The sequence below is a fragment of the Mytilus galloprovincialis genome, chromosome 2 (genome assembly GCF_965363235.1).
Source record: "Mytilus galloprovincialis chromosome 2, xbMytGall1.hap1.1, whole genome shotgun sequence".
Classification (NCBI taxonomy): domain Eukaryota; kingdom Metazoa; phylum Mollusca; class Bivalvia; order Mytilida; family Mytilidae; genus Mytilus; species Mytilus galloprovincialis.
The window spans coordinates 24,814,373-24,841,448 of NC_134839.1; the positions used below are offsets into that span (position 1 = coordinate 24,814,373).

At 32.4% G+C, this 27,076-nt stretch overlaps 1 protein-coding gene across 3 annotated transcripts; it reads right to left on the reverse strand.

Annotated features, from left to right (window-relative positions):
* Positions 1 to 400: 400 nt before the first annotated feature.
* On the reverse strand, positions 401 to 27,074 carry LOC143063203 (3-hydroxyisobutyryl-CoA hydrolase, mitochondrial-like). Of its 3 annotated transcripts, none has more exons than XM_076235188.1 (13): positions 27,003 to 27,074; positions 25,353 to 25,386; positions 24,581 to 24,617; positions 22,898 to 23,044; positions 22,483 to 22,567; positions 13,814 to 13,894; positions 12,289 to 12,341; positions 8,411 to 8,489; positions 7,521 to 7,666; positions 4,911 to 4,997; positions 3,201 to 3,356; positions 2,050 to 2,188; positions 401 to 896 (listed from the first exon to the last, which is right to left on the reverse strand). In XM_076235188.1, exons 2-13 carry the CDS (start codon positions 25,361 to 25,363, stop codon positions 778 to 780), a joined length of 1,140 nt encoding a protein of 379 aa, XP_076091303.1. In that variant the 5' UTR covers positions 25,364 to 25,386; positions 27,003 to 27,074; the 3' UTR covers positions 401 to 777. The 3 variants fall into 3 exon arrangements, with proteins under 3 accessions (XP_076091303.1, XP_076091302.1, XP_076091304.1); XM_076235187.1 differs by lacking the exon at positions 27,003 to 27,074 and adding an exon at positions 26,923 to 26,976; XM_076235189.1 differs by lacking the exon at positions 27,003 to 27,074 and adding an exon at positions 25,618 to 25,722.
* Between the last annotated feature and the right edge of the window lie 2 nt (positions 27,075 to 27,076).

The following is a 27,076-nucleotide window of genomic DNA, read 5'->3' on the forward strand; positions in this document are numbered from 1 at the left end:
AGTAAAATACGAAGAGAAACTCATAGATGTTTTTTTTCTGGTCCAATATTAGCTTACTTAAAAGTAATCCTGTAAAAAATAATAATTTACCCCATATCATCCACAAATAAAATTCACGCTTGTGAATTTCTTTTTAAACTACTTGCAGTCAATATGAGCTCATCTCAATTACACCAACTTTCCAAAGTTCTATGGGTATACAGTAGTCACTCTATTTGCCTGTATCTAAGTCTTGTCTGGACAATAATTTTGAACACCTTAAAGGATATCAATGATACATAAAAGGTATTATTGACAACCATCAGAAGGTGTGTGGTTTTAACAGGTTATAATGTCAGTCTGCTAATAAATGGTCACTGGTTTCTTTTAATTTACATTTTAATAATCACATACAAGTCTCTAATTTATAGCACTTATTTATTTGACTGTTCAAGTTTGAGTACGTCATAAATTAATATTATATATGAAATTCTGCATAATTTTTTATTGGATTCAAACATGTACATCTTTAACATTTTCAACCCCCATATGTAAACCTTCATACAAAATAAATAGTGATACTGAATGACAAAATTAATCAATAAATTTCTATCTAACAATGTAAGCTTTATAAAACTTGTTTCAATGATGTATAGAAATTTTAAATACACCCCCTGTTTATCAAAATATTCATGTATTATCAAATGTAGAAGAAAATATCATTGTCAGATTCTTAACAATCTTTATCACATGATTACATATTTCAGTTGTTAAAACACTCTAATGATGTCAGTATCATCATAACTGAAGCTCCCTCTCTTCTGGAAGGGGAGAGAAATACCATTCAACTCTTTGTGGGGTCACACCCTCTATAACAGCTGGTTTCCATTGAGGACTTTGATCTTTGTCGACTAAAACTGCAAGATAAAAAATCATGAAATTACATTATGAATAATTTCACAGTGGTAGATTTGCTCAAATTGCTTCTATAATGCATTTGACATGTTAATAAAAGTCTCAAAAGTTTTTAAGAAATACCTGAACTGTATACATAATTAGTGATGCCTACCGAGCAAATCCGATGTTTATGACTTAAATCCCACCTTACACAGGTAAAGCTTTCAAAACAAGAACATTTGTCTATTCTTATACAATACTTGTAAAACTTTCAAAATAAAGCATATGAAATATCGCCTAAATGTTAAATGTGATTGTGCAATAATGTTGTCAAAGACGCAGCTTGGCTATGATATGTCAACTTTTTATATTAATACAATCAAAAACAGGGGGGGGAGGGTAATGTTATATGACCTTATATTAGATAGAATTATTATTCCAACATATAGAGAATTAGTAGCTAAGTAGATGGATGCAAAAGGGACTCGAGGTTGTTATTAAAAAGTTTTTCTGTTAAGTTAAGCATTGTTTCAAAATTTTTGCATACAACTTTTTTTTAACATCTCTGTATCTAGTCTAGTTGTAATCACCACATTATATATTTGTAAAACAGGATATGAATCAGATGATTTATTATATCTTGGGGAAACATTATTTTTAATCTAAAGACCACTTAATCTTTAGCCTTTTCTAATTACTTTTTGAACAACTGAATTTCATATTCAAAATTATGGTTAGAAATTATCTCCCCTTACTGGCACAATTGTCTGAAGTAGATATTCTATTATCATATTTATTCCTTGTTACTTTCATGAAATATTTCATATGTATGAATTCCATTATAAGTTTTTTTTTTTTGTATAATATACTTCTAAGTAAATTTGGTAATAAAGTTAAAATATTTGTATGTGAAAAATTCAATTTCATCTCATCTCGCTAATGTGAATCGGAAAATAATATATTTCTTTACCTATACATTAACAGATTTTCACAACAATATTCAACTGACACATAACTTTTAATAGATTTCAAACATATCCAGATTATTTGAAACAGTATTGTGCAACACAAGTTCAGACAGTATTGGCGCTTTGAGAAGCCTTTTGTAATAAAGATAATGTTTTCTGTTTAAGATTTATTAACTCTCCTGTCCTATTTGTTTATGAAACTTACCAGCTCTAACCCCTTCATAGAAATCCTGGTCCTCTATACATCGCTGACTAATTCTGTATTCCATGACAAGACAATCTTGTAAAGTCATTGTTTCTCCTTCTAACAGCTGACGTAATGTTACTTTCATTGATGTTGGTGACTGTAAAAGATGCAAGCTATCTGTATTAATAGGAAGTATAACATAAAAGAAAAAAAAAGTTTTTTTTTTTTTTTTGTTTACTTTTTATGCCCCACCTACGATAGTAGGGGGGCATTATGTTTTCTGGTCTGTGGCTCCGTCCGTCCGTCCGTCCAGGTTAAAGTTTTTGGTCAAGGTAGTTTTTGATGAAGCTGAAGTCCAATCAACTTGAAACTTAGTACACTTGTTGCTTATGAGATGATCTTTCTAATTTTTAAGCCAAATTAGACTTTTGACCCCAATTTCACGGTCCACTGAACAAAGAAAATGAAAGTGGGAGTTTCAGGTTAAAGTTTTTGGTCAAGGTAGTTTTTGATGAAGCTGAAGTCCAATCAACTTGAAACTTAGTACACTTGTTGCTTATGATATGATCTTTCTAATTTTAATGCCAAATTAGAAAATTACCCAATTTCACGGTCCATGGAACATGGAAAAGGATAGTGCGAGTGGGGCATCTGTGTACTTTGGACACATTCTTGTTAGGATTAATTTCAGCAATTTAAATGGCTTATGAAATTTTGTACAATAAAATATTTACACTTCATAAACAGTATATCATGAATATCTCTGATAATTTTGACAAGTAAGGTTACAGGTAAAAGCAAGGCAAGGCAACCCCATTCTGTTAGCTTGAAGAATGTTCTATCAAAGTTACAGTAAAATTGACCTCACAAAAATTCAATCTTGATCTGTTCTTTGTGGTGATAAGCTTTGTGTAAAAGTTCCATATTTTTTGTTATTTGTAATAAATTTAGCCATTGTTTCCTATTTGCATGTCAAGGCCTTTTATAGCCAACTTTATGGGTTTTAATATCTCATTATTGAGGACTGTACTGCTGCCAATGATTGCTTCATTTCATCTTTGGTCAATAGTTGTCTCATAATAATTATAGCACATCTCCTTAAATCAGTTTACAGGTAACCACTTATGATGAGCCATTGATAATTGGTTTATTATTTCAAATTCCTTTACCATTTTCTTTAATGTATTTAGTTGTGTTGTTGCCCATTCTGAACCATCTTTCTCTAAATTTTGGTAAATTTCTTCCATGGTTTTACCATCAAATAGTCTGTTAATCTTCTCCATGTCTTTGGCAAGTATAAAATCTTTATCAGGAATATCTGTACTCTGTAACAATAATACACAAATAGTGTTCAACTGTATATTTAGAATCCAATCATATACATACATATGCAGTTAGATTTATATATAGATTCTACCACAGCATCAAGTGTAATACAATATTTATCCACTCAAGACAGTTAAGTTGCCAAATTTAAAACAAGAGGCTCACCGAGCGATTTCAATATTTAAAATTAAACTGTTGAGAGTGGATAAATATTTTATTGCATGAGATTTTGCAGTGGAATCTGTTATCTGAATATTAATAGATGATATCAACATTCTTTTATACTTTTTTTCTGAATCATCTGCAAAAAAAATGTGTTCTTTCTATTTGACTTCATCAGGCATGGTCCCCTTTTTTCATGACGTCACAATAAGAAATTCAGAGAATAGCAAGAAAATTTGACGTAACAATCAAATTTTTACCAATGAAAACTGAGATCAAACTAGCCACACATTGATTAAATAAAAATTATCAACAGGTCAGGAAAGGGATAAATCAGGTCTGAGACTACAGTTATTTCGTAGTGCATTTCCTATAGACAATAAATGAAAATTTTAAAATCCCACCTACCCTTTCTAAATAATATTTTCAGTGTGTTGTACTACTTTTGGGACAAATTATATCAAAATTATAGAAAACTACATGAGCTCTAAGTCAAAATATGAACAATGTTATGTTAAGGGGGTCATGAAATCTTTTGACAGCTTCCGAAATGCTAATTTTTAACCTTTTTTAGTTGGACCAAATCACTACTTGACTTTCAAATTCAAGACCCAAACTTTTTAACAGTGTAATTTCATCCCCCTACTTGCTATTTGAGGCATAAAACATGAAGAAATAAATTTGGAAGGGGTATAAAGAAAATTGGCAAGTAACATACTGTCCACACTAGGGACTATATTTGTGGACAACGAAAATCAAAGGACGATAACTGTGTACTCGGACCATCAGCTAAGCATTAGAGAAATTGATGTTTCCTTCAGTCTCATATCAATTAAATATGATTAACACAACTATCACCTGTCAAGAAAGCTGCTGACTCAATATTAAGGCATTCTGTTCAGCAGTACTTGAGAAAAGTGTAAAGGAACATTTTTAAGTTTGTTAAAAAATTTGAAAATTTCACAAGTATATGCATTCAAAATATTAAAAATTTCACAAGTATATGCAAACAAGAAGTAGGTATCTAATAAGTATGTTTTATGTATCACTATCAAGCTGGTGAGCAAGTATAAGGTAATTCAGTTTTATAGTAACTGAGAAAAGATTGATAGAAATATTGATATATAACAAATGGAGTGACAGGGAAAGGTGAATACAATTTAGTCCACATCTCTAGAGATTTGTTAAAATTATATAGTAATTAAGGAAGTTGAAGTGATACAAACTTGTTATATACTGTATGGGCTTTGTTCATTGTTGAAGGATGTGCAGAGAAACTTAAGTTGTTAATTTTTGTGTCATTTGGTCTCTTGTGAAGATTTGTCTCATTGGCAATCATACCACATCTCTTTTTTATATAGACACCGGTATGCATTCAATTTTGTACTTACATTTTTCTGAAATTTGTCTAAAATATGATGAATATCTTGTGCAGTTGGGTCATGCATTTCAAGTAATGATTTTTCTAATTCTTCAATCTGAAAAGAAAAATGATATCTGTAAGAAATGATATAGAGCTAAAATTGGAAGATTTGAGGGAAGCAATCTAGCTAAAACAAAACTTTTACATGATCTTTATCAAAAGTGTGAAGGTTTATGAACCTAACCATACCAAATTTAAAACTTTGCAGATAATGATGACACTTCCAAATTCAGTTTAAAGAATGATTGATTGTTTGGTGAACACGACTTTCAGCATTGTTTGCAGTTTTTAATTTTGGAGGAAGCCGAGTACGGTACCATCAATATCAGAAGAAAAACTATCTATTAAGGTAGGAGTTGATGCACCTGCCACAAGTTGGGTTTAAAATCTCTACCACAGTGTTGATAGACTAGAGGTAACTGCAGAAGAACTACATGGACATCTTAGCGACAAGGGCTGGTGCATTCTATAGAATTTATCTTCTATGCATAGATTTTATCCTGTATAGAACCATTCAGTACAGTGATTATTCAAGGGGTGTTTTCAGAAATTATGTATAAAAATATAACATACTTTAAATGACAAATCTTAAAAGTCATATGAAACGAGTGACAAAATGTTTATCCAATTCTTGAACCATGCATGCATATATCATAAACTTAGTCTTCTTTGCACAATTTAAAACTAGAGGCTCTAAAGAGCCTGTGTCGCTCACCTTGGTCTATGTGAATATTAAAGGAAGCAGATGGATTCATGACAAAATTGTGTTTTGGTGATGGTGATGTGTTTGTACATCTTACTTTACTGAACATTCTTGCTGCTTAAAATTATCTCTATCTATAATGAACTTGGTCCATTAGTTTCAGTGGAAAATGTTAGTAAAAATTTACAAATTTTATGAAAATTGTTAAAAATTGACTATAAAGAACAATAACTCCTAAGGGGGTCAATTGACCATTTCGGTCATGTTGACTTATTTGTAAATCTTACTTTGCTGAACATTATTGTTGTTTACAGTTTATCTCTATCAATAATAATATTCAAGATAATGACCAAAAACAGCAAAATTTCCTTAAAACTAACAATTCAGGGTCAGCAACCCAACAACGGGTTGTCCGATTCATCTGAAAATTTCGGAGCAGATAAATGTTGACCTGATAAACAATTTTAACCCAGTCAGATTTGCTCTAAATGCTTTGGGTTTTGAGTTATAAGCCAAAAACTGCATTTTACCCCATGTTCTATTTTTAGCCATGGCGGCCATCTTGGTTGGATGGCCGGGTCACCGGACACATTTTTTTAAACTACTAACCCAAAAGATGATTGTGGCCAAGTTTGGATTAATTCGGCCATGTAGTTTCAGAGGAGAAGATTTTTGTAAAATATTACTAAGATTTACGAAAAATGGTTAAAAATTGACTATAAAGGGCAATAACTCCTAAAGGGGTCAACTGACCATTTCAGTCATGTTGACTTATTTGTAAATCTTACTTTGCTGAACATTATTGCTGTTTACTGTTTATCTCTATCTATAATAATATTCAAGATAATAACCAAAAACAGCAAAATTTCCTTAAAATTACTAATTCAGGGGCAGCAACCCAACAACGGGTTATCTGATTCATCTGAAAATTTCAGGGCAGATAGATCTTCACCTGTTTAACAATTCTACTCCTGTCAGATTTGCTCTAAATGCTTTGGTTTTTGAGTTATAAGCCAAAAACTGCATTTTACCCCTATGTTCTATTTTTAGCGATGGCGGCCATCTTGGATGGTTGGCCGGGTCACCGGACACATTTTTTAAACTAGCTACCCCAATGATGATTGTGGCTAAGTTTGGTTTAATTTGGCCCTGTAGTTTCAGAGGAGAAGATTTTTTGTAAAAGTTAACGACGACGCCGGACGCCGGACGCCAAGTGATGAGAAAAGCTCACTTGGCCTTTTAGGCCAGGTGAGCTAAAAAATGTTATGCATCCAATTCGTACAATCATCGAAAACATATTTCACTCGGTCAGTGTCACCTTTGTAAACAATCAACAAAGAAGCATGGATATTCAGGTAAGCAAGTGTATAACATTTATAATAAGATATAGTGTATTTTTATGACGGAACGATGTTTACATTTGTTGACTATCTCTCCCAATTTGGGTTTCCCCTTCGCACTTGGGTATTGTGATCACAGGATTTTTTACAAGATAGGTCATGCTGAGGGAACTGCATACAGAAAAACTGTTGGCTTATTGTTGCCAAGGAAGCCAACAAATAAAAAAAGTCAATTTTATTTAACTTTAGACAAATTAAAGAAATTTCTTCAGAAAAAGTATAAAACTAGCCATTTAATTACAAAAAATATATGCATCATTTTTTTTTTAATTTGAAGTTTTATATGACTTAAATCTACAGCAAAAACTATATTTAAACAAAGCATAAAACCGCAATTGCCAAAACAAACTTTATTTCTCAAACCAAGAAATTGATACCAATAAATTAAATCAAATTTATTTAGAATTATCTCCCTTTCCAAAGGCACCAAGACAACGACTAACACTTATTCTTATTGTGCACAAATTACACTTACTTTATTGTCTTGAACAAAATGTGTTGCTACTCCTGCTTTATGTACATCTCTTCCTTTTAATCTAAATCCTGTCAAAGCTAGGTAGATACCTAACTTACCCCCTAATCTAGGTAAGAAATGACCTCCACCTACGTCTGGGAATAAACCTGCAAAAATAGTTTAGTTTTTTACTGCCCGAAACTGAATAGTAAGTTGTCTATTTTTTAAAAGAAATTAAAATTGCTGAATAGTAAGTTGTCTATTTTTTTAAAGAAATCAAAATTGCTGAATAGTAAGATGTCTTTTTTAGAAGAAGAAATCAAAATTGCTGAATAGTAAGATGTCTTTTTTAGAAGAAGAAATCAAAATTGCTGAATAGTTAGTTGTCTATTTTTTTTTTAGAAGAAATAAAAATTGCTGAATAGTTAGTTGTCTCTTTTTTAATAGAAATAAAAATTGCTTAAATGCAGAGGACCCCAAAAAGATCTGTGAGATAAACAGTATTTGTAATATCACTGCAAACAGTTTCCCTAAAATAGGAGCGAAATACAAGGAGACAATATTTGTATAATCCACAAATAAATCAAACATTTTTCTGTGTACTTATTGTTTGTAAGAAAGTGGGTAGATTATTCATGTCTTGAAATGTAAGAATCATTTGTTTGAGATTTAAATACAGGCATTTTTTCCCCTTTTGAACATATATTTTATTTGAAATATGATATTTTTACCCTAAATATGTTTCATAAATATAAGTTTACTGCAATGATTCAAACTATTTACACAATAATGAATTCACAACAACATATGTGTATTAATGGGAAATCTTGACTTAGTGACTGTGTGTAATGATATTTGTATGGTCAATATATGTCATCTGTTCATAGTACTGTAAAAGTTTATTTACAAACCTATAGCTGTTTCTGGCATAGCAAATACTGTTTTTTCTGAGGCTACTCTGAAGGCACCATGTACTGATAATCCAACTCCCTGACAATTGAAAATAAACAGAAATTTAATCACACTGTTATTGTCACTAATTTAATTTGCATTATGGGTAACATTTAATAACTGTCATCATATGTCTCTCTTTTTTGTAGTTTACATAATGCAAATGTTGAACTAAAATAGCAACACTTTGACATGTAAGTTTCACAAATATTTAAGGTCAATGAACCATGACTGAAGGTACATGGCTTAACAATCTCCATGGAAATGAGATGTGCCAATGCTAACACAACTGCATACCAAACACCATTATCATAAGTAGTTCCCTTTAAACAAACATAAACACAAACTAATACATGTAAACTAAGGGAAATTCCAAACTCAATAAACAATAAGGCAGGCCTTTCATTAGGAGGCAGTACCCGGTACTTTTACCCTCCTATGCTATTGACAAGTACCGCCTACATGTAGGAATTTTTATATAAGATATTCAAGATATTCATGGAATAGATTTAAAAGTACCACCTAGAAATGTGGAAAGTACCAGTCAACATGAAAGATAATGAAACCCCTGATAAGGGGGCAGGGGCAAATAATCTCCATGGTAATGAGATGTGCCAATGCTAATACAGTGAAACCTGGGTAAACCGAACCCTGATAAAACCGAATTTCAGTTTAAACCGAACAATTTTCAAAGTCCCACAAAATTTTCCTATCAATTAACGTTAATCTAACCTGAAACTAGAGGCTCTAAAGAGCCTGTGTTGCTCACCTTGGTCTATGTGAATATTAAACATTGGACACAGATGGATTCATGACAAAATTGTGTTTTGGTGATGGTGATGTGTTTGTAGATCTTACTTTACTAAACATTCTTGCTGCTTACAATTATCTCTATCTATAACAGTAATTTCTGTGGAAAATGTTATTGAAAATCTTCAAATTTTAAGAAAATTGTTAAAAATTGACTATGAAGGGCAATAACTCCTTACGGGGTCAATTGACTATTTTGGTCGTACTGACTTATTTTTAGTTCTTACTTTGCTGTACATTATTGCTGTTTACAGTTTATCTCTATTTATAATAATATTCAAGATAATAACAAAAAAACAGCAAAATTTCCTCAAAATTACCAATTCAGGGGCAGCAACCTAACAACCGATTATCCGATTCATCTGAAAATTCCAGGGCAGATAGATCTTGACCTGATCAACAAATTTACTTCCTGTCAGATTTGATCTTAATGCTTTGGTTTTTGAGTTATAAGCCAAAAACTGCATTTTACCCCCATGTTCTATTTTTAGCCATGGCGGCCATCTTGGTTTGTTGGCTGAGTTACCGGACACATTTTTTTAACTAGATACCCCAATGATGATTATGGCCAAGTTTGGTTAAATTTGGCCTAGTAGTTTTAGAGGAGAAGATTTTTCTAAAAGATTACTAAGATTTACGAAAAATGGTTAAAAATTGACTATAAATGGCAATAACTCCTAAAGTGGTCAACTGACCATTTTGGTCATGTTGACTTATTTGTAGATCTTACTTTGCTGAACATTATTGCTGTTTACAGTTTATCTCTATCTATAATAATATTCAAGATAATAACCAAAAACAGCAAAATTTCCTTAAAATTACCATTTCAGGGGCAGCAACCCAACAACGAAATGTCCGATTCATCTGAAAATTTCAGGGCAGATAGATCTTGACCTGATGAACAATATTACCACATGTCAGATTTGCTCTAAATGCTTTGATTTTTGAGTTATAAGCCAAAAACTGCATTTTACCCCTATGTTCTATTTTTAGCGATGGCGGCCATCTTGGTTGGTTGGCCGGGTCACCGGACACATTTTTTAAACTAGATACCCCAATGATGATTGTGGCCAAGTTTGGTTAAATTTGGCCCAGTAGTTTCAGAGGAGAAGATTTTTGTAAAAGTTAACGCAGGACGACGACGACGGACGCCAAACGCCAAGTGATGAGAAAAGCTCACTAGGCCTTTCGGCCCGGTGAGCTAAAAAATGAACCCTGTCAACACCAAATTCTGAACGCTTTTTAAAGGCTCGTTAGTAAATATGTTTATAAAAATTACCTGTCAAAATCGATCGCTAGCAATCAAAACAAAAAAGTATTTTTAATTGTTAGCCTGATTTAATTAAACAAACACAGGATGACAGAGTATCCACGAGGGTATTTGAGGTAAAATAAACTAGTGAGTTGTAATTACAAATTAATTAAAATGTTTGTGTCCATGTATTCAGTGACAAATGATTTTTTTGTAAAGAAACGTTAAACTGGTCAACTGCCCCATCACTGATAATGACAAGAAAGGAACTATCCGGTAGATCAATTAAATGCACGTTACTCAAATTACGGCCACAAAAAAAACTGCTATTCTGTAGCTAAACTGTTTAATTAAATAATAGTTTTAAAGCCTTTAACTGGATTAAGAAGTCGTACAACACAACAGGGCCAATGGCTTTCGAATCACGTTTACAGGATACCGGATTCCCTTTAGAGGCCCTATATATATAATTCAGATGCTCCTAAAGACTTCCGTTAGCTATTTAGCGACGATAAAGTCAGAGAATAAACTGGACCCCTGCTGTTGTTTCACTCTTATCTTGTTGCGAGGTATCAATCAGCTGGTGGCCAGATTAGTCCGAGAACTCGTGTGTACAATGACGATCTCAATTCAACTACGGATCGTCATTAGACAGTGACTGGAAATCTGAATTGGTCAGTGAATTAACGGATGAGAAAATAATTATAAAAAGCAAAATCGCTCCATGTCAGACATCATTGAACGATTTATAGTTTCACAACGACAAGCGTAATTGACGGAGTGGCCTTTTATTTATAAACAAAAATGTAGCAATACGTGTTTAATCTTCATCTCCTGATATTTTTACATTTACATCTAAATCAACATGAAAATAAATTGTTGTCTTTTGTGTCACCTATTATCCCTTGTCAGTAGTGCCAAAGTAATTTTGGTGTCGACTTTGATTTATCTCTACAATCCGAGCACCTGTGAAAACAAAACACAAAGTCCCATGGGTGTTTGGTTTGGACAGGTTTCACTGTACAACTATATATATATACCAAATATTATTGACCTACCACTAGTGGTTCCCCATAAACGAACCTAATCACAAATTAATACATGATAACTAAACAAAAGATTCAAAGTCAATATCCATGACTGAGGGGGCCCAGCAAAACAATCTCCATGGAAATGAAATATATAGATACTTATACAACTGCATACCAAATGTCATTAACTTGCCACAAACCAACCTAATCACAAACTATAACATGTACATTGTTGACGCCATTGCCACCGCAGCCATCGCCTGTAACAGCGTAACTATGTCTCCCTTTTTTACTCTGTCAAGCGAGACAAAAACTACTCACTAGAGAATGTGTCACTCATCTAGGTGGTAATAAAAAAAACCTTTCAGCTAGGTCAGCTAAAAAAACATCCAGACATTGTTATTTTTAATAGTCTTAAAAAATTTATACACATTTTTAGATTTTTTTTATTAATCTTACCTAAATTCATTTTTATTTTTTCAAAGTCATGTAAAATGATAAACTGGATTCTTTGTTTACCTATATTAATTTTGTACCAATTTTCGTTGATAGGGTAAATTGGTATTTTCATTGTTATCTAATATCATTGTTTTTCCAAAGTCATACAAGCTTCAAAAGATGTGTTCTAAATGAACTTCTAAATTCTTGATTTGCCTATACCCATGAAATCTATAAAAGCTTGTATCCAACAAATAATAATGAATAGACAGCAGAAATCAGTGACATCAGATCTTACGTTACTTACCCCTCCCATTGTGATCCCATTTATCAATGCTATATATGGTATCTCATATGTGCCTGCAATAAACTAAAATTGATTTAATACATCTGTTGAAGTATTAGTATACATGATTATCTTTAAACCATTAATGTTATGAATGTTATCTGAACATTTTTAAATTATTTTTCAGAAGAGGATTATTTGTTGTTTTGACCTTATACTTGTTTTCATTTATAATGTTTTTATTTCAACAAGTTGTGCCCTTAAAACCTACCAGAATCGCATCACCTTGGTAATTCATTAAAAGAAATTGATAACAAACATGTTTCATATAAATTATAAAATGAGCAGGATGTAGGAATGTATGTTTAATTTCACAGTATCAGTCCAGGATGTAGGAATGTATGTTTAATTTCACAGTATCAGTCCAGGATGTAGGAATGTATGTTTAATTTCACAGTATCAGTCCAGGATGTAGGAATGTATGTTTAATTTCACAGTATCAGTCCAGGATGTAGGAATGTATGTTTAATTTCACAGTATCAGTCCAGGATGTAGGAATGTATGTTTTATTTCACAGTATCAGTCCAGGATGTAGGAATGTATGTTTAATTTCACAGTATCAGTCCAGGATGTAGGAATGTATGTTTAATTTCACTATATCAGTCCAGGATGTAGGAATGTATGTTTAATTTCACAGTATCAGTCCAGGATGTAGGAATGTATGTTTAATTTCACAGTACATGTATCAGTCCAGGATGTAGGAATGTATGTTTAATTTCACAGTATCAGTCCAGGATGTAGGAATGTATGTTTAATTTCACAGTATCAGTCCAGGATGTAGGAATGTATGTTTAATTTCACAGTATCAGTCCAGGATGTAGGAATGTATGTTTAATTTCACAGTATCAGTCCAGGATGTAGGAATGTATGTTTAATTTCACAGTATCAGTCAACTTTCTTATGATTTTTTTTTGTTTGTGTGGAAAAATCACTTCAATACCTGTTACATGTACATAGGCTGATCCAGGGGGGGGGGGGCCTTCGGGGGCCTAAGCCCCCACTTTCGTTGAAAAAATTTGGTCGATTATATAGGGAATCACTGAAGCATGACTGGAGAGCCCTCCCCCCTTAGGAAAAGTTCTGGATCCGCCAATGATGTAGTTTATCTCTTTAGAAAACTAATAAATGCATCTGACTGGTTAAATAAATGTTAAGTTCAACATACTAATTCCTCAATTTGGTATGAGGATCAGGGGAGATAAGTAGTGTATTAACTGATTTTACCTTCTTTAAATAAAGTATTTTTTATTATATGGATAACCGTATTTTTACATGATACTTTTTGTTTAAACAAAACTTTATTTGCCTTTAGCTTTCCATCAATGATAGTTTTCAATATTTTCTGTGCATTTACTCATACATTTAAGATGGTCTTGCTGTGCTCATTCATATAAAGAAAAATTTAGAGGAACTGAGCATTAAAATATCAAACTATGAGAATATGTATCACAATGTTTTCTAAGCTCCCAAATGTCTATATACTTACCAATTTTATTATTAAGAATATATTCTTCTTTAAAGAAATCTTGTGATAATCTGTCTCCTACTTTTCCAGCTTCAGTAACGGCTGCAAATTAATAAAATTTGTAAGGGTTCCGCAAAACCCAGTGTCTTGCCTACGTTTGCTGTTAATCACAGGCTCAACAAAAATGAGGAAAAAAAATCAATAAAATTATTCCTTTGATACTATCTTTTGATTGTAAAAAGCTTCTGTCCAAGTTAGGTAAAAATCCAAGATAGTTTATGAATCTAATAAATGTTTTAAAAACTTTAACTGCAGACTGTATGTAATGTTAACTGGAAGAAAAACTAAGTCCATTTATAAGTAAAATACAGATACACAGGTACAAAATATTAACAACATTTCATTCTAGATACTAGCTTTTGATCATAAAAAAGCTTCTGTCCAAGTTTGGTACAAATCCAAAATGGTATAGGAAAGTTATTAAAAAAATTTAAAACTTTAACCACAGAGTGAATGTGTTGTTTCCCAGTAGCAAAACTAAGTCCATTTATAAGTAAAATATGGGAAAAATGGAAATTCATTTTTTCAAAATTTACTTCTGGATACTATCTTATGATCATAAACAAGCTTCTGTCCAAGTTTGGTAGAAATCCAGTATACTTTAAGAGAGTTATTAAAATTTTAAAAACTTTAACCACAGAGTGAATATTTGTGAACGCCACCAACAACATTGACGCTGATGGAATGTAGGATCGCTATGACTCACTTTTTCAACTAGAATCGAAGGTTCGACAATAAAATAAATAAGTTTTATATGACATGATTGCAAATGTCACTTTATAGGATGAAATTCTTGCATAAAAAATTATGTCTCTTGCTTTATTTCAAATGTTAAAACAACTGTAAATACTGCAGGGGATTCAAATATTTAAATATAAAAAACAATATTGCATCTTTGTATTTTTGATTCTGATAAATATCAACTAGTATGTACTTAAAGTTATAAGAAACCTCAAATTAAACCAATTGCTCCGCAGGGTGTAGCTTTATACGACCGCAGAGGTTGAACCCTGAACGGTTGGGGCAAGTATGGACACAACATTCAAGCTGGATTCAGCTCTAAATTTGGATTGTGATTAAATAGTTGACACAGCATAGGTTTCTGACACAGAATGAATGTGTTCTAATGAACTTAAAATTTTTGTTTTCTCTTAGAGCAATTCACTATGCTGTTGAATATTAATCCTCTCAAAAAAATGTTTGAAGAAATTTTCTTTTTTATTTATGAAATTTCAAATGAGACCAGGTGCTCCGCAGGGCGCAGCTTTATACGACCGCAGAGGTCGAACCCTGAACAGTTGGGGCAAGTATGGACAAAACATTCAAGCGTGATACAGCTCTGAATTTGGATTGTGATCAAATTTTTGACATTACATGTTTTTTTTTACACAAAACAAATGTCAAGATTTTACAAATCAATTAAAGATTTTGTCTTCAAACTTTTTAAATCTAAAATTAAATAGTTGATCATGACACAGCATAGGTTTCTGACACAGAACAAATGTGGTCTAATGAACTTAAAAGTTTTTTTTTGCCTTTGAGCAATTCACTATGCTGTTGAATATTAATCCTCTCAAAAAAATGTTTGAAGAAATTTTCTTTTTATTTATGAAATCTGAAATGAGAAAAATTTAACCCCCCCCCCTTTTTTTTTCACATCCCCGTTTCCCTTTTTCCAAAACTGATATCAATTCAAATTTCTAATGGAGTTTGCAACAATAACTACTCTTTTAAATACATCATAAAATATTAAAATGTAAAATATAGTGCTTGTTATCACTGAATGGTAAAGATTGGTTGGTAGTAAAAGTGAATATACATTGTTTATTGTATAAAACAATAAAAAAAACTTCATCAGGAACATTTTATATTGGCAAATTTCCAATGAAGTTATTTACATAAAATTATTGGCAAATAAAAATAGAAAATGACATCATAGTCATGTCTGGCAAATGTCCAACATACATTATCTAAAAACATTTTAGATAAGATAAGGAAAACTAGAGGCTCTAAAGAGCCTGTGTCGCTCACCTTGGTCTATGTAAATATTAAACAATGGACACAGATGGATTCATGACAAAATTGTGTTTTGGTGATGGTGATGTGTTTGTAGATCTTACTTTACTAAACATTCTTGCTGCTTACAATTATCTCTAACAGTACTTTCTGTGGAAAATGTTATTGAAAATCTTCAAATTTTAAGAAAAATTGTTAAAAATTGACTATGAAGGGCAATAACTCCTTAGGGGGGTCAATTGACTATTTTGGTCATAGTGACTTATTTTTAGTTCTTACTTTGCTGTACATTATTGCTGTTTACAGTTTATCTCTATCTATAATAATATTCAAGATAACAAAAAAAACAGCAAAATTTCCTCAAAATTACCAATTCAGGGGCAGCAACCTAACAACCGATTATCCGATTCATCTGAAAATTCCAGGACAGATAGATCGTGACCTGATCAACAATTTTATTTCCTGTCAGATTTGCTCTTAATGCTTTGGTTTTTGAGTTATAAGCCAAAAACTGCATTTTACCCCTATGTTCTATTTTTAGCCATGGCGGCCATCTTGGTTGGTTGGCCGGGTCACGCCACACATTTTTTAAACTAGATACCCCAATGATGATTGTGGCCAAGTTTGGTTAAATTTGGCCCAGTAGTTTCAGAGGAGAAGATTTTTGTAAAAGATAACTAAGATTTACGAAAAATGGTTAAAAATGGACTAAAAAGGGCAATAACTCCTAAAGGGGTCAACTGACCATTTCGGTCACGTTGACTTATTTGTAAATCTTACTTTGATGAACATTATTGCTGTTTACAGTTTATCTCTATCTATAATAATATTCAAGATAATAACCAAAAACAGCAAAATTTCCTTAAAATTATCAATTCAGGGGCAGCAACCTAACAACCGATTATCCGATTCATCTGAAAATTCCAGGGCAGATAGATCGTGACCTGATCAACAATTTTACTTCCTGTCAGATTTGCTCTTAATGCTTTGGTTTTTGAGTTATAACCCAAAAACTGCATTTTACCCCTATGTTCTATTTTTAGCCATGGCGGCCATCTTGGTTGGTTGGCCGGGTCACCGGACACATTTTTCAAACTAGATACCCCAATGATGTTTATGGCCAAGTTTAGTTAAATTTGGCCCAGTAGTTTCAGAGAAGAAGATTTTTCTAAAAGATTACTAAGATTTACGAAAAATGGTTAAAAATTGACTATAAAGGGTAATAACTCCTAAAGGGGTCAACTGACCATTTCGGTCACGTTGACTTATTTGTAAATCTTACTTTGATGAACATTATTGCTGTTTACAGTTTATCTCTATCTATAATAATATTCAAGATAATAACCAAAAACAGCAAAATTTCCTTAAAATTATCAATTCAGGGGCAGCAACCCAACAACGGGTTGTCCAATTCATCTGAAAATTTCAGGGCAGATAGATATTGACCTGATAAACAATTTTACCCCATGTCAGATTTGCTCTAAATGCTTTGGTTTTTGAGTTATAACCCAAAAACTGCATTTTACCCCTATGTTCTATTTTTAGCCATGGCGGCCATCTTGGTTGGTTGGCCGGGTCACCGGACACATTTTTTAAACTAGATACCCCAATGATGATTGTGGCCAAGTTTGGTTTAATTTGGCCCAGTAGTTTCAGAGGAGAAGATTTTTGTAAAAGATAACGAAGATTTACGAAAAATGGTTAAAAATGGACTAAAAAGGGCAATAACTCCTAAAGGGGTCAACTGACCATTTCGGTCAAGTTGACTTATTTGTAAATTTTACTTTGATGAACATTATTGCTGTTTACAGTTTATCTCTATCTATAATAATATTCAAGATAATAACCAAAAACAGCAAAATTTCCTTAAAATTATCAATTCAGGGGCAGCAACCCAACAACGGGTTGTCCGATTCATCTGAAAATTTCAGGGCAGATAGATCTTGACCTGATAAACAATTTTACCCGATGTCAGATTTGCTCTAAATGCTTTGGTTTTTGAGTTATAACCCAAAAACTGCATTTTACCCCTATGTTCTATTTTTAGCCATGGCAGCCATCTTGGTTGGTTTGCCAGGTCACGCCACACATTTTTTAAACTAGATACCCCAATGATGATTGTGGCCAAGTTTGGTTTAATTTGGCCCAGTAGTTTCAGAGGAGAAGATTTTTGTAAAAGATAACTAAGATTTACGAAAAATGGTTAAAATGGACTAAAAAGGGCAATAACTCCTAAAGGGGTCAACTGACCATTTCGGTCAAGTTGACTTATTTGTAAATTTTACTTCGATGAACATTATTGCTGTTTACAGTTTATCTCTAACTATAATAATATTCAAGATAATAACCAAAAACAGCAAAATTTCCTTAAAATTATCAATTCAGGGGCAGCAACCCAACAACGGGTTGTCCAATTCATCTGAAAATTTCAGGGCAGATAGATCTTGACCTGATAAACAATTTTACCCCATGTTAGATTTGCTCTAAATGCTTTGGTTTTTGAGTTATAACCCAAAAACTGCATTTTACCCCTATGTTCTATTTTTAGCCATGGCGGCCATCTTGGTTGGTTGGCCGGGTCACCGGACACATTTTTTAAACTAGATACCCCAATGATGATTGTGGCCAAGTTTGGTTTAATTTGGCCTAGTAGTTTCAGAGGAGAAGATTTTTGTAAAAGTTAACGACGACGGACGACGACGGACGCAGGACGACGACGGACGCAGGACGACGGACGCAAAGTGATGGGAAAAGCTCACTTGGCCCTTCGGGCCAGGTGAGCTAAAAAAGCTTCATCAGCAACATTTTATATTGGCAAATTTCCAATGAAGTTATTTACATAAAGTTATTGGCAAATAAAAATAGAAAATGACATCATAGTCATGTCTGACAAATTTCCAACATATATAATCAACTACTATTCTATACAAAGAAAGATAACTCCAATTGAAAATTAATTGCTATTGCACAATATTGTGCAATTAGATATTTCTTGCTATTGTGCAATACTGTGCAATTGAAAATTTCTTGCTATTGCACAATACTTGATATGGAATCCTGATTTGGACCAACTTGAAAACTGGGCCCATAATCAAAAATCAAAGTACATGTTTAGATAAAGCATATCAAAGAGGCCCAAGAATTTAATTTTTGTTAAAATCAAACTTAGTTTAATTTTGGACCCTTTGGACTTTAATGTAGACCAATTTTAAAACGGGACCAACAATTAAGAATCTACATACACAGTTAGATTTGGCATATCAAAGAACCCCAATTATTCAATTTTTGATGAAATCAAACAAAGTTTAATTTTGGACCCCGATTTGGACCAACTTGAAAACTGGGCCAATAATCAAAAATCTAAGTACATTTTTAGATTCAGCATATCAAAGAACCCCAAGGATTCAATTTTTGTTAAAATCAAACTAAGTTTAATTTTGGACCCTTTGGACCTTAATGTAGACCAATTTGAAAACGGGACCAAAAATTAAGAATCTACATACACAGTTAGATTCGGCATATCAAAGAACCCCAATTATTCAATTTTTGATGAAATCAAACAAAGTTTAATTTTGGACCCTTTGGGCCCTTTATTCCTAAACTGTTGGGACCAAAACTCCCAAAATCAATACCAACCTTCCTTTTATGGTCATAAACCTTGTGTTTAAATTTCATACATTTCTATTTACTTATACTAAAGTTATGGTGCGAAAACCAAAAAAAATGCTTATTTGGGTCCCTTTTTGGCCCCTTATTCTTAACTGTTGGGACCTCAACTCCCAAAATCAATACCAACCTTCCTTTTGTGGGCATAAACATTGTGTTTAAATTTCATTGATTTCTATTTACTTAAACTAAAGTTATTGTGCGAAAACCAAGAATAATGCTTATTTGGGCCCTTTTTTGGCCCCTAATTCCTAAACTGTTTGAACCAAAACTCCCAAAATCAATCCCAACCTTTCTTTTGTGGTCATAAACTTTGTGTCAAAATTTCATAGATTTCTATTAACTTAAACTAAAGTTATAGTGCGAAAACCAAGAAAATGCTTATTTGGGCCCTTTTTGGCCCCTAATTCCTAAAATGTTGGGACCAAAACTCCCAAAATCAATCCCAACCTTCCTTTTGTGGTCATAAACCTTGTGTTAAAATTTCATAGATTTCTATTCAGTTTTACTAAAGTTAAGAGTGCGAAAACTAAAAGTATTCGGACGACGACGACGACGACGCCGACGCCAACGTGATAGCAATATACGACGAAAAATTTTTCAAATTTTGCGGTTGTATAAAAATTGAACCCAATTTTTTTAATCACATCCCCCTTTCCCTTATTCCAAAACTAATCTCAATTAAAATTTCTAATGGAGTTTGCAACAATAACTACTCATTTAAATACATCATAAATATTAAGATGTAATAAAACTGCTTGTTATCACTGAATGGTAAAGATTATTTTAATTTATCAGTTGGTAGTAAAAAGTGAATATACATTGTATATTGTATATAACAAAGATTTAAGTTGATTCTGGACAAAGAAAGATAACTCCAATTAAAAAAAAATCTTGTTATTGCACAATATTTTGCAATTAGATATTTCTTGCTTACTATTCTGGACAAAGAAAGATAACTCTAATTAAAAAAAAATTTGCTATTTCACAATATTGTGCAATTAGATATTTCTTGCCATTGCGCAATACTGTGCAATTGAAAAGACTTGCTATTGCACAATACTTAATATAATAATTTTAGATCCTGATTTGGACCAACTTGAAAACTGGGCCCATAATAAAAAATCTAAGTACATTTTTGGATTCAGCATATCAAAGAACCCCAAGATTTCAATTTTTGTTAAAATCAGACTAAGTTTAATTTTGGACCCTTTGGACTTTAGTGTAGACCAATTTGAAAACAGGACCAAAAATGAAGAATCTACATACACAGTTAGATTTGGTATATCAAAGAACCCCATTTATTCAATTTTTGATGAAATCAAACAAAGTTTAATTTTGGACCCCGATTTGGACCAACTTAAAATGGGCCAATAATCAAGAATCTAAGTACATTTTTAGATTCAGCATATCAAAGAACCTAACTGATTCATATTTTGTCAAAATCAAACTAAGTTTAATTTTGGACCCTTTGGACCTTAATGTAGACCAATTTGAAAACGGGACCAAAAGTTAAGAATCTACATACACAGTCATGACAGTTAGATTCGGCATATCAAAGAACCCCAATTATTCAATTTTGATGAAATCAAACAAAGTTTAATTTTGGACCCTTTGGGCCCCTTATTCTGTTGGGACCAAAACTCACAAAATCAATACCAACCTTCCTTTTATGGTCATAAACCTTGTGTTTAAATTTCATAGATTTCTATTTACTTAAACTAAAGTTATTGTGTGAAAACCAAGAATAATGCTTATTTGGGCCCTTTTTTGGCCCCTAATTCCTAAACTGTTGAAACCAAAACTCCCAAAATCAATCCCAACCGTTCTTTTGTGGTCATAAACCTTGTGTCAAAATTTCATAGATTTCTATTAACTTAAACTAAAGTTATAGTGCGAAAACCAAGAAAATGCTTATTTGGGCCCTTTTTGGCCCCTAATTCCTAAAATGTTGGGACCAAAACTCCCAAAATCAATACCAACCTTCCTTTTGTGGTCATAAACCTTGTGTTAAAATTTCATAGATTTCCATTCACTTTTACTAAAGTTAGAGTGCGAAAACTAAAAGTATTCGAAGGACGACGACGACGACGCCAACGTGATAGCAATATACGACGAAAAATTTTTCAAATTTTGCGGTCGTATAAAAAATTATGCATATGTTATTTTTAACAAAATGGAAAGTTTTCATTATACAACTTATGCACATATTCTGAGGAAGAAAATTCTTTAATTTGTCCACATTTAGAAGGTTTACTTATTTTTAATTGCTTGCTTCCAGGAAGCAATTCGCAGACAAATTTTCCATATGCATAGTGACCGGAGCGTAACCCTCCTTGTAAAAATATGGTGATCGCAATACCCATGGATCTGTCATTAAAATAAACAATTATCTGATTGTACATGTTAAACACGTGCTCAATACCCATGCTTTTTGTTGTTTGTTTACTATAAGGTGACAATTGGTAAACTTGGGCTTTAAAACACGACATTTAATGAGCAGCCATATTTGTTAAATCATAACAGACAGAGAGAAAGAAAATTGAGGATTATACAATATATTTGCGTAAAAAATGATAAAATTGTGCACAGAGGACTAAGTTTATGATATATACATTCATTGGTTCAAGAATTGGATAAACATTATTTTTCACCACTAACTCGTTTCATATGACTTTAAATTCAATATCTAATTCAAAGTGCACTGATCAGTTATGATCAAATGGAAATCAGGAAATTACATACCATATGAAACCAAATAAACACATTAATTGATATCAACATTTAAAATGCTTAAAATCTTTCAAAAACCTTATCCTACAGATCAAATGTATGATTCTCTATTCCAGACAACAATTTCATCTCTCAAGTGTAAAAGATAACTTTTTCCCACCTTTACAGTACTATCTTCTTATTATTCTTTGATTCCCCCTTTTTTTAAGAGTTACCTCTAACATCTCCACCAGCACAGAAAGCTTTGTCTCCAGCCCCTTTTATAATCACCATTTTTGTTTTCGGATCATTTTCCCATTCCTGAAATAGGAATAATTAATTCAACAAATAAATATGATTTGATCTGTATTTTGTGGTAAAAAACATTGTGTATTAAACTTTCATAACATTTGATTGCAGCAAACTAAAGTGATTTTCAATTTGTTAAGGGGGCATAACTCTTAAACAGTTAACTTAATCTGTGTTTTAGTAATATTCATTGTGTATAAGTTTCACAAGATTTGGTTGAGATAAACTTAAGTTAGAGAATGGAAACCAATTTAGGGACATATTGACGGGCAAGGGTATTATTAAAGCAAAAAAAGTACTCTATTTGGCATTGGATAACAATGTCATTGCGTTTTAACTTACTGTTAACACAGGAAAAATCTGTCTGATCATTGATAAATTCAAGGCATTTAAAGCTTTTGGTCTGTTCAGGGTAATAACACCTTTTGTGTCAATCTTCTGGAATAAAACTTCATCTGATGCTGATGTACACATGTTAGCTGTTATCTTCTACAAAATAGTGGAGAACATTAATTGTTACTGTGTGACACATGTTAGCTGTTAATTTTTCCAAAATAGTTGATTACTTCAAATAGGTCACATGACAAAACACTTCTTTAAAGTAATCTTGACTTTGTTTTAAAATTACATTGTATCAATTTTGTAATATAACATTGTTGTGTTTGGAGACTTATGTCATGCATTCTTTTCCATTGTATGATTGTCTATGACTAAAACTTTGCAGACTTTATTACAATATGACTAAAATCCTTTGTTTAGAATGATAGCATTGCTCTATCTAGAGAAGCTGGTTCTAGTCTGATTGCACACTCGAAGGACCTTGTGGTGGTTTTATAAATAGCAATTTTAGTCAAATCCCTGATTCATATTGAATGTTCAGGATATTTCTACCATACTTATATATTTTTCAAGTCTTTCTCAACTTGTACGATTCGCTCGTGTATGTAACAACGTATTAGATTTTAGCAAGAGAAATTTATGTATTACTAAGTTTTATCATCGGCATAACATTGTTTTAGGAAATAATTCATAAATATAGCTGATCAACATGCAGACATCTTATACGTTCAGGTATTTCACAGCCAATCTTTTATGGTAATATTCTTTACAAAGCACTAAAATGTCAGTATTCACCTCAAAAGCTTACAAAACCTTTGAACAGACTAATTAAGAAGGGATATAGTTACGATACTGTTGTCAGGTCATTAAAGATTGCATATTTTGGCTTTAATATTGATTCACTTATAGGGTCTTTGCATCAGAACTAAACACATTAATTTAAAAAACAGTTGTTGGCATAACACGGGTTATGTTCTTCTCATAAATTTTATGATAGTATGATACTAAACCCCTCACGGGAGGGATTGTGCCTGATATTCATATGATGAAGACATAATCTTTTAATCAGTTTAATTGAGGTCTGCAGCTGGCATGTCAGTTAACTGCTAGTAGTCTGTTGTTATTTATGTATTATTGTCATTTTATTTATTTTCTTTTATTACATCTTCTGATATCCGACTCTGACTTCTCTTGAACTGAATTTTAATTTGTGTATTGTTGTCATTTACTTTTCTGCATTGGCTAGAGGTATAGGGGGAGGGTTGAGATCTCATAAACATGTTTAACCCTGTCGCAATTTTGCGCCTGTTCCAAGTCAGGATCCTCTGGCCTTTGTTAGTCTTGTATGATTTTTAATTTAATTTTCTTGTGTATAATTCGGAGTTTAGTATGATGTCCATTATCACTGTACATTGTACTAGTATCCAAATTTTTTAAGGGGCCAGCTGAAGGAGGCTTCCGGATGCAGGAGTTTCTCGCTACATTGAAGACTCAATGGTGGCCTTCGGCTGTTGTCTACTCTATGGTCGGGTTGTTGTCTCTTTGACACATTCCCTGTTTCCTTTCTCAATTTTATTTTTCTGTAAATTTCAAACCTGTTAAAATTATTTGTTATTTTGATTCCTTGTGATTTCTCTGACAAAACCAGTTTTTCTGATTATATATATAATAGATCATAATACATACCACATGTTTGATAACAACAGTTAGTCTTTGAACAGATCTGAAAAAGGTAAAATAGAATTTCAATAATGACTTGAATCATTCTAATGGAGTATTCATAATTCACTATTAACAAAGTTCACATCTCAAATATTAACATTTTATTAATTTTGTTATTGCACATTAAATTAAGAATTATATTTGTATATTGCTATAAAGCTAGAAATGGTTTTGTTTTATTTTCCTTGAGTACAGTCACAGTGTGGATTTATTATTATTTGTTGGATGCGAATTTTCATGGATTGCTTGGGTACAAGTGAACCACGAATTAAATGTTCAAGGTATGAGATATTTTCTATAGGATTGTGTACTACAGACTTCTACAAAACCACAAAATTAAATATCCACAAACACGCAAGTTTTCCTTAAACGATGAAAATTGGTACCCACGAAAATAAATCAATGCACAGTAATTACTGAGAAAAAAATTATGGATGTTTGTAAACATACAGATTAAGTCACATGTAAAAACATGTATACATTATGTAGGTAAACTTACCCCAGTGGCAGATCCAGAGGGGTAGAGGGGGGTCCCGACCTGTGTTGCAACACCCCATTTTTTTGTACTATCAATGCATTTAAATGGGGTTATATGGTTGAACACCACCCCACCCCTTATATCCTTGGTTGCACCCCCCCCCCCCCACCCCCCCAATCCTTTTGAAAATTGCTGGATCTGCCCCCGAACCCTTCTATCATGTAGATTCATGGTCAGTAAATGAAGAAAAGTACTCACTTTCTCAACATTTCCAGATCTTTTCCTTCTTTTTCTAAAAGGCAAAATGATGCAATAAGTTTATAGATCATAAAAGTTCCTGTATGTTTTAATTTATTATGAGACATTATTTGATTTAATGAACTTGTACTCAAATTTAAATCATTATTAAATCTAATACATGTACATTGTACCTGAATTTGACACTTTTGCTTATTTAATTTAAGATACCTCTACGCAAGGATTTGTATACTATACAAATCCTTGCTCTACAGAAATAACTTACTGATTATGTGATAACTATAACTTCCCCATGTGGGGCCTCACATAAAATGTAAACAACAATTCCACCCTAGTTTTGCTTCACAAACACATTTTGTAGTTGACATATAAATTTTCCAAATGACATTTGAACACATGTATATATTTCTCTCTCTAATTCTGTGTGCATTTAAACTGGATCTGACCAGTTTGGTTTATTTTGATCAACAAGTTTATAAAATTGGTCATGTGTCTATTCAGAACATTGCTGTTAACATTTTACATTGAATCATCACAGAAAAGATTAAGGGTAAGGGGTCTGACCTTTATCAGGACACTAGGATCAGGTACTTTTAAGCTAAGGATTTTCAGGATTGATCCTTATGGGATCTGGGAATCTTTTTTTTTTAAATTGATGTTGGGATTTCAATTTCTTTACATTTCGGGACCTCAGGATTTTATGTTTTTAAGCCCAGGATTTCAGGATCAGGACCCCTCAGACCCAACCTCACTATACCGTATTGTTATTTTAATATACAAGAAAATTTGCATTATCATTATTTTAAACTATTTTGCATTGCCATTGGTAAGGGACGTAATGGGTTTTGTTCGGGACGAATAACGGTAAAAATCATGCCAAATGACGATAACAGTAATTTTTGGTGCATGACAATAAAATGAAACTTTTTGGACGATAATATAATCAACTGATAACAGATTTTGACAAATCACATTACCAAAAATATTGGTATCCATAATTGTTTGAGACTTCTGACATTTCAAGATAAATTTTAACGAATTTGATAACGATGTATTGATAAATGAGTTTCAGTGAATTTCATGTATCTAAGTGAACGAATATCAAAGGTACAGTACAGAAATTGGACAAAAATGTCGCTGAAACATATTTACAATGTATGTGACAATTAAACATTAGCTTATACTGCATTACATGTAACGGTATTCATCTAGACCAATTTTGAACAAATAAAGTCATCTCACAGGCCTCCAAATTTTTTGAAAAAATTTAGTGTTCACCAGTTTTGCCACAACATAAAAATTCCAAAGTTTATTTACAATTTTCACAGTATGTATATGATAAGTTAGTTCAAATAAACATATGTTCCCATAGTCAGGGACTTTGTTCATTTATGGTTGAGAAATACAGGCGAAGTTTAGATGTTTATGTAGTATCCTTTATTTTGACTTTAGTGGAACCTTAAAATGTTGCAAAAATTTCCACTAAAGTATTTATTTTTTCTTCTAATCTATTGATTTCGTCCTCTTTCCAGTGTTTCACTGCAGATAACACCTGTCTCATATTACAAACTTTTTTCCATTCATGCAAACCAGTTTAAACAGTCTCTTTTATAATGATCCTGCACTGTCATTAGATGTGACTTTACTTACCCCTGATAAGAAAATAGATAACTTTTCTTGAAAGAGGAGAAATTAGTATCTGGTCCTATTCTGCATCAATCAGG